Source organism: Telmatherina bonti (assembly GCF_933228915.1).
Source record: "Telmatherina bonti genome assembly, chromosome: 22".
Classification (NCBI taxonomy): Eukaryota; Metazoa; Chordata; class Actinopteri; order Atheriniformes; family Telmatherinidae; genus Telmatherina; species Telmatherina bonti.
Genome location: NC_136631.1, coordinates 25,079,007 through 25,092,735, shown reverse-complemented (window position 1 = coordinate 25,092,735; position 13,729 = coordinate 25,079,007). Strand labels below are relative to the sequence as shown.

The window sequence follows — 13,729 nt, the reverse complement described above, 5'->3', positions numbered from 1 at the left end:
GTGCATCTTACCACCATGACTTGGCTTCCTCTGCTTCAGTAAACAATAATATTTTTTGATTGAACAGGAAGAGGCCAGCAGTCTGTCCATCTTCAGCGGGGAAGAGGAGAAATTCGCCTTCCAGCGAACAATTTCTCGACTCACAGAGATGCAGACAGAAGAGTACTGGTTAGAGGGGGACAGAAGTTCCAAACCATAGGTGTAACACTCGGAAAGACAAGCACACTACTCTTTGAACTGTACGATTACCTGCCAAAAACACCCCAAAATAAGCACCAGTCATGCTCCCTTAAACTGGGACAAAGCCGATGGATCTGCCCAGAAGTTTTGTACATAGAATATTTATTACCATCTGGGGACCTTTTATCATTTTACAGCAACTCTGCACTTTATGGATGATTTTTAAGATGAACGTTTGGGGTGTCGTATTACTTTAAGTCAGCGTCACGATGAGGTCCAACATGGAAATGCCATCGACGATTTTTTTGGGAGACCAAGAAGATTTTTTTTTGGGAGATTTAAAGGTTTAATCCGATTTTCTTTTTTTAATAGAAAAAAATGACATGTAGGGGAAAATAATTCATCTTAATGAGATGTATATTATTGTGACAAAGCTTCATAGAGCTGCAACACATCTGACCTGATTCATCGGTCGTTTCCGTTTGCTGAAAACATGAAACATAAATATGTTTATATCTCAATATCTGCTTCCAAATGATTCTCTTTTGTGACCGCCTACACAATCGAAACACTTGTTCGTTGATCTTTAATTGTTTGCATTTAAAGGAGTTGATATGCTTAAGCTTGAAAACAAAGAGAGCGCTGCATGGGAAGTGAAAGTGAGAAAACGCTTTTCGGTTTGAGCTTCTGTAAGTACGAAGAAGCTGTGGTGCGAACAGACAGCTGGTGGTATTATTTTAAATGAAATGTGTTGTTATCTAATAGGTTAACAACAGACATATTAGAGAAAAGTTGTGTTGAGAGAAGAGTGCTTTTTGGAGGATTTTTTTTGTTTGTTTGTTTGTTTGTTTCAGGCTGCTGGAAAAGCCTCCATGAGTGACAAAATACAAGAGGTTCACTTCTAGATGTAAACCAAAGGCTACATACAATTGTGCTCATATGTATTCATACCCTTTCATTAAAGAAAAGGCTGAATTTACAACAGTCACTCAAATAACTGGAGACTTAAAAAAGGAACAATAACTAAAAATTTGCAAAATTATAATTTAGTAATATAAGACAGTTTTGTTTTTTTTTGTTTTTTTTTTATTTAATTGAGTTGAAGAAAGGAAAAAAACAAACAAATTGGTCCTGGACAAATTAGAGCATTTTTCTGTTGAACAGTGGGACAAAATACCTGTCAACAGGTGCAGAAGTCTGACTGAGAGGAACAGAAAACACCTGATGTAGCGGAAACATTAAAGGATTGTTCAACAAAATATTAGTTTATGAGTGATGTAATATGTAAAGAATTATCTTATTTGTTTGCTTTTAAAAAAAAATTTCTATTGAACCAGAATTAGAAAATAACGTAATGATTTTCATAATTTTTTTAAATTTATTATTACTTTAGTCAATTTCAGCTTATTTTACTGACGGCTGTTTTTTCCTTCTTTAATGAAAGGGTATGGATAAATATGAGCACAGCTGTAGAAAATACATCCGTCTAACATTAACTTGTGTTGCGGGAAGAGAAGAGTGAGAACAGGCGACGTTCAGTGTGGCCCAAATCAGACACATCTGTCTAACATGATGGAGACGGTGTTAGGGCATGGCTGCCCACACATCTAGGTCACTGTTCATCGTGTCTGCTGATGGAGGGATGAAATCTGAAGTGCAGAGCCATGCTTCCTGACCAGATACTCTAAAACTGATGGGATCTTTTTCAGAGAAAAGAGGTGATGACTAAACAGCCTGTGAAAATGACTAAAGAGTTTCTATGGTGATGAAATAGATTTTTTTTATAAATAATTGTGCACTGTGATGAACTGATGACCTGAACAGCTTCCCCACCACCATTGATTGGTTTAAATGGTTAAAAAATGAATGAATGAATACATAAATATGCAGATTTGTAAAGGGTTTCTGTTCAAATTGATTTAGTTTTATTATTAGTTTTGATTTGTTTTCTATTGTATATTTTTCAATCACTGGTTTGAGACGTGTTCTGAGTTTTCCTGTAATCCCAATCTTTAATCCTTTTTATTTTTTAAATGACTGTTAATTTAATTAAGAAGGGATAAATGTGATAACCCCAGTGTCCAAAAAGAAATAGTAGTTTTGCATATTTATAAAATATATACAATTTACATAAACATAAAAAAGTAAACAAGAGCCAATAAGAGTCAAGCCCACTATGTTTTGCAGAGATTCATTGGGAGAGTAATTCCAGTCCTTTTTCCAGCCAAACTGAAGAAACCTCTGACCGAAGACACTTTGCTTCTTTGAAACGTGTAGAGGGTTTACAGTGTTGTTCATGATGATGAGTAAGTGATTCTTCCAACAACCGATTCCAGAGTGACTGAGCTAACCTTTATTTAATCACCTTGTGCAGTTTATTCTGGTCACTTGCTCTGGTGCTGCTGCCCAGACGGAAGGAAACACTGTCCACTACAAGTTCAGCATCTAATAATATACATCGCAGCTTCCTCAAAACGGAGTCCACTTCCCTTAAATATACATTCTCAATTTATGTTTTACACTATGAGCAAACAACCAGGCATCCACAGTCTAATTTGATCTCAGAATAATATGTTTGCGTTTTCAGTTCTACTGTCCTCATTGTTTTTTTCCTTGTTCACTTTCAAGATGTCCTGATTTTTTTTTTTTCTTCCCACGCCATGCCATAAAAGGATCAATCCCTTCCTGAGCTTCCTTCCCACCACTGACACCCCGCAACTGCAGGGTTCTCTGATTATTTGTGCAGATGTTGCACAGCAACCAGATGTGCACAGGGGCCCAACCTGGTCAGGTAAAGAAGAGGATGTGTATAAACACAAGACTTCCAGGCATGTTGATGCTTTTACCATAACTTAACAGGATAGGCAAGTATGAGCCTCACATCAAGTAAAGGTTGGCATTTCTATACTTATTAATAAATGAATATGCAGGATCAGCTGCCATTTAAATCCAAAGGAGTGTGAAAGAGTCTCAAATGACTGGAACATCGCAGACTATGGCGATATTAAAAGGTGATGTCATCGGACAGAGGACATCTCCACACTGTCGCTTTAATTTGAGCGCAGTCCAGAGGGGGCAGGATTTTTTTTTTCTTCCCCCCCCCCTTCTCTTTGACTCGGAGCGTTTGCACCAACAGCAGCAGCGGCAGATTGAATGAGGAGTCTCTGCAGGCTGCAGACCACACGGACGACACCGTGCTGGCTTGCTCAACATGTCCATCCAGAATGCTTCAGTACTTTTCAGCTCTTCGTTGGGCGGATTTTAGCTGCACCACGTCTCCTCTCCAGGCTGGTTTTTAAGGAGCGACGGGGCCTCCAGGAACCTCCTCTCCTCCGCCTCCATGGTATCTGGAGAGCAGCGATCTGCTCCGGAGACTGTCAGCTCCTCTGAGCTGGAGAGGGGGAGATCGGCAACTTGGAGGAGAGAAAAGGAAATGGTCAAGATGGCAGCTGGATATGGAGTGATGAAGCTGTGATGTGTTGGCAGCAGATGAAGTGGTTTTAATTTCTTTTGTCAGGCGGGACGCGAGCGCGTGTGCAGGGAGGGTTGGGGTGGAGAGGGGGGGGACGCCGTTTGGACTCCTTAAAGACTCTTCGTGTCTTTCTTTACCACATTGAGCTAAATTGCAGTGCATGTTTGCAGGGTGTGGAGCTGTGCACGACAAAAGGCAATGTTTTCTTAATGTTTGGCAGCTCCGTGCTGCGGACAGACAGATCACCGGACCGAGGGACACGTGCTGGGACTGTGCTGCATAATTTACATATTGTGCATAGTAAATCTAAACTCCTTGAAGTCTGCACACTACATTGATGGAATGCGAGCAGAATGATTTTGTAACCTTCCGCGCAACGATTGAGATACTGAGATGAACATGGCCGAGGCGCCGCGTGACTCCAAAGAGCCTCCTCTAAACGTCGAAATAGATCCGGATTTTGAGCCCCAGAAGCGGCCACGATCCTGCACCTGGCCGCTGCCCCGTCCGGAGTCCGGGGCGGGTAAACCCGGGGCGAACGACACTGACGTAATCCCCGAAGAAGAGGATGATGAAGGTGGGAGCGCGGAGGAAAAAGCCAGCGGTGGCGCGTTTAAAGAGCCGAGCAGCAGCTGCGTCTCCCAGCCGGTGGAGGTCCAGCGCGGCCCCTGCAAAGAGGAGGCCGCCGACGGCTCGCCTTCCTCCGCGCAGACCCCCGGCGCGCCTCTCTGCGGCTCTGCCTCCCAGCAGCTGAGGAAGTCATCCGCCCGCAGAAACGCCTGGGGCAACTACTCCTATGCAGACCTCATCACCCAAGCCATCGAGAGTTCCCCGGAGAAAAGGCTGACCTTGTCCCAAATCTATGACTGGATGGTGAGGTCTGTGCCGTATTTCAAGGACAAAGGCGACAGCAATAGCTCTGCTGGCTGGAAGGTGAGCACATGACGGTGCTGTCATCACAACAAAGAGCACACTGTGGGCATGTAAAGACGCACAATGCACACACAGCTATTGTTAATGCAAAGATAGAGGTGGGAAGAAGCACAAGTGGTATTTATAGGATCATTTTAGATCTGAACCCTCTTATATTGTGTGAAATAATGTGTAGCCATTAATGGCAAATTGTAAATGCACACTTGTCAGTGTGCCTCAGTTCAGCACGTTGGTGCATCTAAAGAGAAATTGAACAAATTATTTCTTTTTTTTTTCTTTTTTAAAAAAAAAAGATAAGTAGGTATAAAGTCTTGAATCAAAACAAGCAATGCAAAATACATTTAGCTCTCATGCAAACTGTTCACGCTGCAGCACAACAGCATCAGGAGGGCCCTGTTTCTGTTTGATTTACAGGATTAGTTTGGCCTTAACCAAACCAATTCATCTGTCATGGAATCAAGTCTGATGAAAGCTTTGAGCTTTGCAGGATTTAGATGGAGGGGAGGGAAATAGGTTTGTAATCCGGCACCACTGTGGCAAGCTGAATCTAGGGAGCTGCTTCTTAACTCAAACCGCTGTAAGGGGTTAATGTTGAATTTCCAACCTCTTCATGATGGTGTGACACACTGATCAGAAGAACTGAACTGGGAGTGTGAAATATGAGTGCATTACATGGACCAAATTGATGCTAATCACTGATTAATCTGCACAGAATCAGTCGGTTAGTTAATTCTTCAGATTAGCGGCGGTCAGTTTTCATTCATGTTTTGGTGCTCATTCGCTGCCAGACGCATTGGGTGGCTGCAACACAGGCGCTGGTTGGACTATGAAAGGGTTAATGTTTGGGTTTCACTTGTGCTGACATCAGCATATCTTAGGAGAAGCTTCGTATTTGTGTGACATGCAGCAATCGACACAGGAGTGGTCATCTGCACAAGGTACCAAGCGTCCTTAGCGTGTTCAGGATGGGACTGAAGGGCTGCTAGTTCAGACCTGGAGCACATCTGGTGCCCATCAGCAAGCTGGAATCTAATCAGATTCAGCATTTTTCTTTTTTTTTTATCTGCAGCTGCAAACATGAGCTTGACTTCTCCTCATTGTTTGTATCTTGCAAATTCAATCTGAATTATTCAGCCTAGATGACCAGCACCCAGCAGGTTCAGCCCCACCATGTGCTACACTGCCTTTCATGTGGCTTGGGCGCAGGAATCAATCAGCTGACTATAAATTATGTAGGTCAATGTGTAGCTGTGTGAGAGGAGCTCAGTGTTTCTCTTTGGATCTGGCTCGGGCTAAACTGGCATTGCTCCAGTCCCCGCTCAGAACGGGGCTTTGCTCAGACGGTGCTGCAGCACTGCTGTGGCCGCGTGGGGGAGGGGTAGGCAAAGTTTGCTCTTTGTTATTTATCTTTTACATGCAGCTTGGCTGTACTGTACATACCTGTGGAGTTTGTCTGAAGCTGAACGCGTTCAGACCCACCATCTACGTCTTGATGGTGCGGGGTTGATAGCTTTTGTGGCAGCAAGAAAAGCTTAGTTTTTTTTTTTTTGTTTTTTTTTTTTTTGGTTGTCTGGTTGCTTGTTTCTAACCAGAATTGGCTCCTGTGGTCTACATGCAGGAAGCTGGTGAGATATAAAGCTGGTGTGAAGCATAACTTTATAAAAGTCAATGATTCTGGAATAAATAACCTGATTTAAGGCTTTGGCCAGTTTTGTGGTTGTACATCCAGTCCAATACAGCAACGGATTGATTTACAGCTTCATAAATGACCTCCCAGTGGGGTCATGGCCACCTTCGCCAAAACTTGTCACTTTTTTGTTTATTGCCGGGCTGCCATCTTTGATTGAGCACAGCAGGTGAGGTTTTTGTGTTTTCTGCTTGTACTTCATGGGAAGAAGAAAACATTGCAAGACTTGACTTGGCTTTTTTTTTTTTTTTTGGCTGAAGAACTTGTTTCTGCTGACATGATGGTTGCATTGGTTTCGCTTGCTGGATCCACATTACGCCTGGTTCTGAACTGGTTTCTGCTACATAAAATGTTTTGTTAATGTGTCACTCTTGTTGGGCGATACCAAAACTTTTCCTGGCGACACCATTAGTCTATGGCATGTTTTCATTGATAACAATATCAATGAAAATGTGATATCATTTCATCTTGTACATGCAGCTTGGCACTACTATACTGTACTCTACTGATACCGGCGCTTCCTGCTCCTTAAAGGAACATCATGACCGTACAGTGTGCATTAATAGTTTTGTTGCAAGGGCAAAATGGAATATAAATACAACACAAGAACATCAGTACTTGAAAGAAATACTTTTAAATATTAAACTATACAGATGAGTAAATTAAACAAAAATATGTTAAATTAATCTTTTAAAAATAATTTTAAAAAATCTTCAGATTAATATTCGATTTATTCTCATTTTTAAAATGGAAAATAGAAAATATAATATATGAAAGTAAAATGAAAAATACAATAAAACATGAGTGATAATCAGCAGAGGCACCATATGGGGGGGGGGTTTAGGAAGATTCTAAGGGCCCCATGACTTGATAGGGGCCCAGAAAGATGTACAAACTATATAAGAATATCATTAAACCTTTATTAAAAATAATTTTTTCAAAGGTTGTAATAAAGCATATTAATATAAACTGATAAATCATTTATATCAAAATAACCTAGTTCGATGTATGCACAGTGATTTAACCCTTTATAGGGCACTCAACGAAATACCTTCAAATTAGAAATTTTAACCTAAAATTGTCCTCCTGGTATGAACCAAGACCTCCATTCTGTTACATTAACAAAAAAAATAGTTTCATGCTGAATATAAAAGGAAACAAAGTGATCAAAAATAGTCACCTGCCCCATAAAGGGTTAAACGCAGCCCTAGATCTTTTATTCCCATGAAAAGCTTTTTTTTTTTTTTTTTTTTTCTTTTATCAGTTTGAAGCAAAAACAAAAATCTAAAATTTGCGATCAAGTGGTGGGGTCTAAGTCATTGTCATAGGGCCCAAAATTCCTGGCAGCGCCTCTGATAATCAGTGTTAAACCAGTAGAAAATCACAACAAAACCTCATCATTGCTAACAGTAGCAGCATAATTGTGAAGTCTAATAGGCTACCGTAATCATGTGATGCAGAAGGAACACACTGGGCTTTGCATGCCGTTTCATTGCCTAAAACTCTGAAATGAAAACAATCGGCATGTTTTGTAAAAACAACAAAAAATCACATAAACTCTGATATTTTGATATGAAATATCCAAGTATTGACTCAATACACTCATCCCTACCACTACATATAATTTAGTCCTGCAATGTTTAATTTGTTATTGAAATAAAGAAATTCTACACTGTGGGCAACACACTTCTACCTCACTCTGAGAGACCTGAAGTATACGGTCGGCATATTTAAATTTTATGTATGAACAGAATTTTAAAAAACTAGTTAAGGCCATTTAAAAAAACAAAAAAAACAGGCCTGTGCTGATATTTGTCAACAAAACAACCAAATGCATTTCTACATGACTTAGCGTCAGAGCATTGGGTTCATGGCTGAGTGAACTGCACGCCTTAAAGCCTGAATGAAGCATAAAAAGTTAATCAGAATGTGATTTTTGTTGCAGCATGACTAAAGCTGGAATCACTTTATGCATAATTTGGTTCAAATACTTGGTTTACTTATAAAGCACATTTAAAATGACACTATTGGCTGAATTGCTTCAGGTGGGTTACGCAAACTGAGCACAACCCAGTTGATTTGAATCTAAAAGATGCATTAAAGGGAAAGTAGGCAACAAAACCCAGTCTGAAGGATAATTGTTCTGCACCATTAAACGCTTTGCATGGTGTAGGTGGGACCTTGGCATGTAAAATTTGTTTTCTTATCCTTCATACAACCTGGTAGATTTCATTTAAAAGCCCTAAAGAACCACATGCTGTTCAGTCACAGTGTTTACTTTAGGGGAAAAATCCAGGAACACTTCATTTTGGTCTTATTCTGTTTTTCAGAAATGGTAATTTCCAAGTTTTTGAAAGAAGAACAACTTCGCCTGCAGAAGTTTGAGGAACTTCATGAGCCGTAACCTATAAATGAAGCATGGCTGCCCTAAAAGCAGTGATTAAACTACTGATAATGAACAGAAATAGCACTCACTGTCCAGCCATATACACATATTACTGCACTGTTTGTGTGCACATAATACAGTGTAACGTGTTGTGATCCAGTAGATCACGGAGAGCTCTCAGCAAAGAAATTATTATTTTTAATATTTATTTTCAACTGGAACACAGACATGACACGTGTCATGTCATTGCTGGCTCAAGGTTTGGCTTGACGCTAATGGAAGACAGGAGGACACAAGCGTTGGGGGTGAGAATCTTCATCATAGATTCAGCTATGTTCAGATGGCCTCCATGTGATTATTCAACTTTTATCGATGCATCCTTTTTTCTTGTCACAACTTGAACGCTTTTATTTTCCAAGTAGTAACGTGTAACATGGTTTCTCATATTTGTGGTGACAAACGACAGAAGAAAACTCGCTTCTCTGCCTCCACTATATTAAACCAAAACTGGAGTAGCATCAAATCCCAGCTGTCTGCACTTTTTCTTAGCGGATCTGTCTGTGAGCCGTTTTTCCTGGTCAGAGATGCCTATCGTTCTACTCACACTCACAACGGCCTTTGTGTTGTGCTCTTCTTCCTGTATTCTGTTCACTTGAACCAAACTGAGAGCTATGTTTTTTTTTGGTTTTTTTTTTTAAAATAGCGGACCAGAGTTCATTTGTGCATTCACATCTGCCAAAGTAACCAGACTTTGCAAATAAGCCCAACTATAGAGGCTTCTTCCCTTAACGCATTATATTATTCAGTTTTAATGTAAACATTTGGATATCATTGACATTCTAAATCATCCACGTCTGCATGGAAATCCATCTAAATAAAAAAAACCCAACTCCTCCCACCCGACAACGAGCCGCAGACGTTATTTCGGAGTGAGAGTTCTGTTCTGTGTTAAACGCAGGTAACTCTTTGGAAATCCTGTCCATAATGTCATCACTGATGATAACTTCACCCATCAACACATGAACAGGCTCCTCCACGTTGGAACTGCTGGTTGTTTAACTCTGTAGCAGTTTTCGTGGTTCCATTCGGGCGGATCTTAAACATTTTTTTAATGTCTATCACTAAGACATTAAAAACAGGAAAATGATGCTAAAATATTTTTTTAACCTAACTTACTATCATTGCCTGACGCTGATTGGCAGCAGCTATTGATGTTTCCACTTAGCTATAATATATGCATCAGAAATATTTTTTTTTTAAAAAGGGCAGGGGGGGGGGGTTTGAGGAAAAATGCATTGGTTTGTGATTTATCATCACAACTTCCTGCATCGCCACCTTTACACAGGATCCCTGCTCCTGCTAGATTTGTTGCTTATCTAATGTTTAAACAGTTTAATTTACCGAGAGATGGACTTAAATAGGACCTCGGTTTACACAAGATAATTGAAGATTAAGAGAATTATTGTGGAGCCTCAGCCCCTAAAGCTGGCAGTGGGCTGCAGCGATCACTGCTTCTCTTCCTGAAGTGTGGTCGGCCAGGTTTACAGGCTCCAGCTGTTTAATTTTGTACATGCTTAGGAACATCTCCAGGGAAATCCAAGTAGACCTTTTTGAGCTGCCAGAAATAGGTCACAGTATGAGGTGCAAAGATTTATGTGTTAGAAGTGACTGCAGCGTTGGAGCTCTGTGCCCTTTGTGACATTGTCTCATAACATCCTCAAATCTCAACCATTAAAACAGGTAAAAAGTTGTATTTTGAGATGCACTAAACAATGGTCAAAACAGATTTTTTAGGCTCCAGTTTTAGATTAAGGAGTTTGGTACAATTTCTAAAAATGTTTAATGGGTTAAAGATTTGTTAATATTTTTCCTAACTTGGACTGCCTGGTGTACAGTGAGCTGGTTAATTATAATGTATAGAAAAAAGAAAACCAAAATGGGAGAGGCGGAAGCTGGAGCTTATGTAGCACCTACGTGTTACGAATCAGAAAATAAACGAGTAAATTTACAGAAAAGGAAAAGAAAAATGACACAAAATAAATAGACACGCCAATTACAATATGAGCAACTTTTAAATGACTGTAATGTGCACATCATTAGTTACAACTCAAGATTTGTGGGATTTCAATTCTCATACTATATTTATTCATTTATTTTTGGCCATTTCTGTATTTTTTTATTTAAAAGTAGAGCTTGTTTCTGTCTGTCACAGCAGGGGAAGATATGCAGTGAATCTTTGCTTCTGACTAGACGTTGGGTTTATTAAAATATATTATTTATCATTTTCATCCCTCTCTTTAAACTGCATCTGGTGGTAAAGTGTGGTAAATGATTCTAATTTATTTTGTACATATTTGAACTGTGTTGTAATCTACGTTTCAGTCGGAGTAATTGGATATATAATAGTTTTGTTGGTTCATACATTTTTTTTTTTTTTTTTTTTTTACTTTGCCTAAACTGGTTCTCTAAATCCCTACAGAATACGTTCTAAATGGATCATAAATAAATTTTGACAAATTGGTTTTGACATTTATGTGTGATTTCCAGTTTTTATAATTGTCAACAATAACTCTTAAAAACACAACTGTCAATTTCAACTTTATTAGATTTTTTTCTGGCTATTACATTTTTCAGATATGTTTGTTTTTTGTTTTTTTAAGTAATAGGTATAAAAAAATAATATAAAAAAAAGAACAAATTTAAAATAATTTTATTATTGTTTCCAGAAAGTCTTCAGTATTCTTTATTACAAAAATAAAATTGTCATCAGCAAATGAAATCAATAATTGAAGACTAAAGTGTAGAACTCTGTGGCACCCCACACAAAACCTTCAAGAATTATTTATCAGTATTATTTATATGGACATATTGATATCTGTCTCTATATGACTCTGAAACCAGAAATGTTCCCTCTGATACTGTATTTATTTTATTTACAGAAGTAACTTGGAATGAACAGTGTCAAATGTTTGCTGGAGATCTAGAAATATTACAACCACTCTTCCAAACATTCATATTTCTATTACTTTATGCTTAAAAAATAATTCCACTCTTATAGTAGTTATTCAGGCTTGTCTAAAATGTGTGGAAACTAAAATAAAGAAGGACGAAAGTATTCGTTGGATTTTCTGGACATCTGCTGCTTTGAATTAGAAGCAAAAATCCATCGAATCTTTACATTAACCCCAAAAGCAAATTAAAAGTTACTAACTAAACCAATGTGACAGAATTATTAAACTGTTTATATATTGACTGAAATTGATCATTTAAAAACATTTGCTTCGTTCTTAAACATAATCTGTGAAGAATAACGGGTTAAACTGGTTTTTGTTCAGTTGTGTTATTTGTCTTGTCGTGGCACGTTCGTATCCGACTGCTTTTGTCTCGTTACTTAACTGGCTTTTCTTTTTCTGTAGCATTTTGCCACATTTGACACAAAAACGAGCTATAATTAAAAATTATCTTAATATTGAAGTGTTAAAATAATCTTGTAACATACATTTGAATCAGTTATAATTATTTTATTCCCCTTTTTCTTTGTTTTTGCAGAATTCCATCCGACACAATCTCTCCCTCCATAGCCGTTTTGTGAAAGTCCAGAATGAAGGAACAGGAAAAAGTTCCTGGTGGATGGTCGACCCAGAAGGTGGAAAAGGGGGCAAAGCCCCCCGACGACGGGCTGTTTCAATGGATAACAGTAAGTACATCAAAGGAGCTCGGGGACGTGCCACCAAGAAGAAAGCCTCTCTGCAAGCCGCTCAGGACGGCAGCTCGGAGAGCTCCTCCAGCCTCTCCAAGTGGACGGGGAGTCCCACCTCCCGGAGCAGTGACGAGCTGGACGCCTGGACAGACTTCCGCTCCCGGACCAACTCCAACGCCAGCACTCTCAGCGGCCGTCTCTCTCCGATCCTGGCTAATCTTGAGTTGGATGAGGTGCCTGATGATGATTCTCCTCTCTCCCCAATGTTGTACTCCAGCCCCAGCAGCATGTCCCCGTCCACAGGCCCCACGGGACTCTCTGACCTCGCAGGTACCATGAATCTCAACGACGGGCTGTCGGACAACCTGATGGATGATCTTTTAGACAATATCAGCCTGACGGCATCTCAGCAGCCTCCTCCTGGAGAAGAGGTCACCGGAGCAAACAGCCAGGGGAGCTCAGTGTTTACCTTCAGCTGCTCAGGAACTGGTCTGGGTAGTCCGTCTGGCAGCTTTGGGTCCAATCCTCTTTTCAGCCCTCCGTCCATCACAAGTTTGCGCCAGTCGCCCATGCAGACCATCCAGGAGAACAAGCAGACAACTTTCACGTGCATTTCCCACTTCAGTGACCACCACACCCTGCAGGATATGCTGAGCCTGGACTCCCACAGCCATGTCATGCTCACCCAGTCCGACCCTCTGATGTCACAGGCCAGCACCGCCATCGCCCTTCAGAACTCGCGCCGAAACGCCATGCTGCTCCGCAAAGATCACATGCTGGTGAACCACACCAGCGCAGGCCAGGCCCAAAGCTCTTCAGTGCCTGGTTGGCAAGCTGGCTTGTCAACCGCTGACAATGACGCTGGCCACCCCGAAGCCAAGCCGCCGCACCTGAAGTCTCCCGGTAAAAACGCTCCTATGCAGCTCAGCTCTGGCTTGTCTGGCCAGGACCGCTTTTCTACCGACCTGGACCTCGATGTGTTCAACGGCAGTCTGGAGTGCGACATGGACTCAATCATTCGCAATGAACTGATGGACGCAGATTGCCTGGACCTGAGCTTCGACGCTCGCCTCACCTCCACCCAGAACACCAACAGGAATTCAGGAAGCTTCTCCAGCTCGAAGCAGACATCCTCCCAAAGCTGGGTGCAAAGCTGAGAAGCAGCCAGCATGAATAAAGAAAACAAAAGGTTGGGGGTGGGGGGAGGGGTGTAAATTTGGTTTCACTGTTCTCCATTCTGCAACTAGAGGGAAAAAAAGTGTGTAAAAGTGTATTTATGTAGTATTTTCTTCCATTAATTTTAATGTGAGGCATTAAGTTCAGTACTGTATTTAAGTGTCTGAGACACAGAATGGTGTCTTCGCTACGAAG

The 13,729-nt window shown here is 40.6% G+C and overlaps 1 protein-coding gene across 1 annotated transcript; it reads left to right on the top strand.

Annotated features, from left to right (window-relative positions):
* Positions 1–3,844: 3,844 nt before the first annotated feature.
* Positions 3,845–13,515, top strand: foxo3a (forkhead box O3A; the record flags this gene model as incomplete). Its single annotated transcript, XM_079262180.1, has 2 exons — positions 3,845–4,585; positions 12,208–13,515. The coding sequence occupies exons 1-2, from the start codon at positions 4,046–4,048 to the stop codon at positions 13,513–13,515; spliced, it is 1,848 nt and encodes a 615-aa protein (XP_079118306.1). The 5' UTR covers positions 3,845–4,045.
* Between the last annotated feature and the right edge of the window lie 214 nt (positions 13,516–13,729).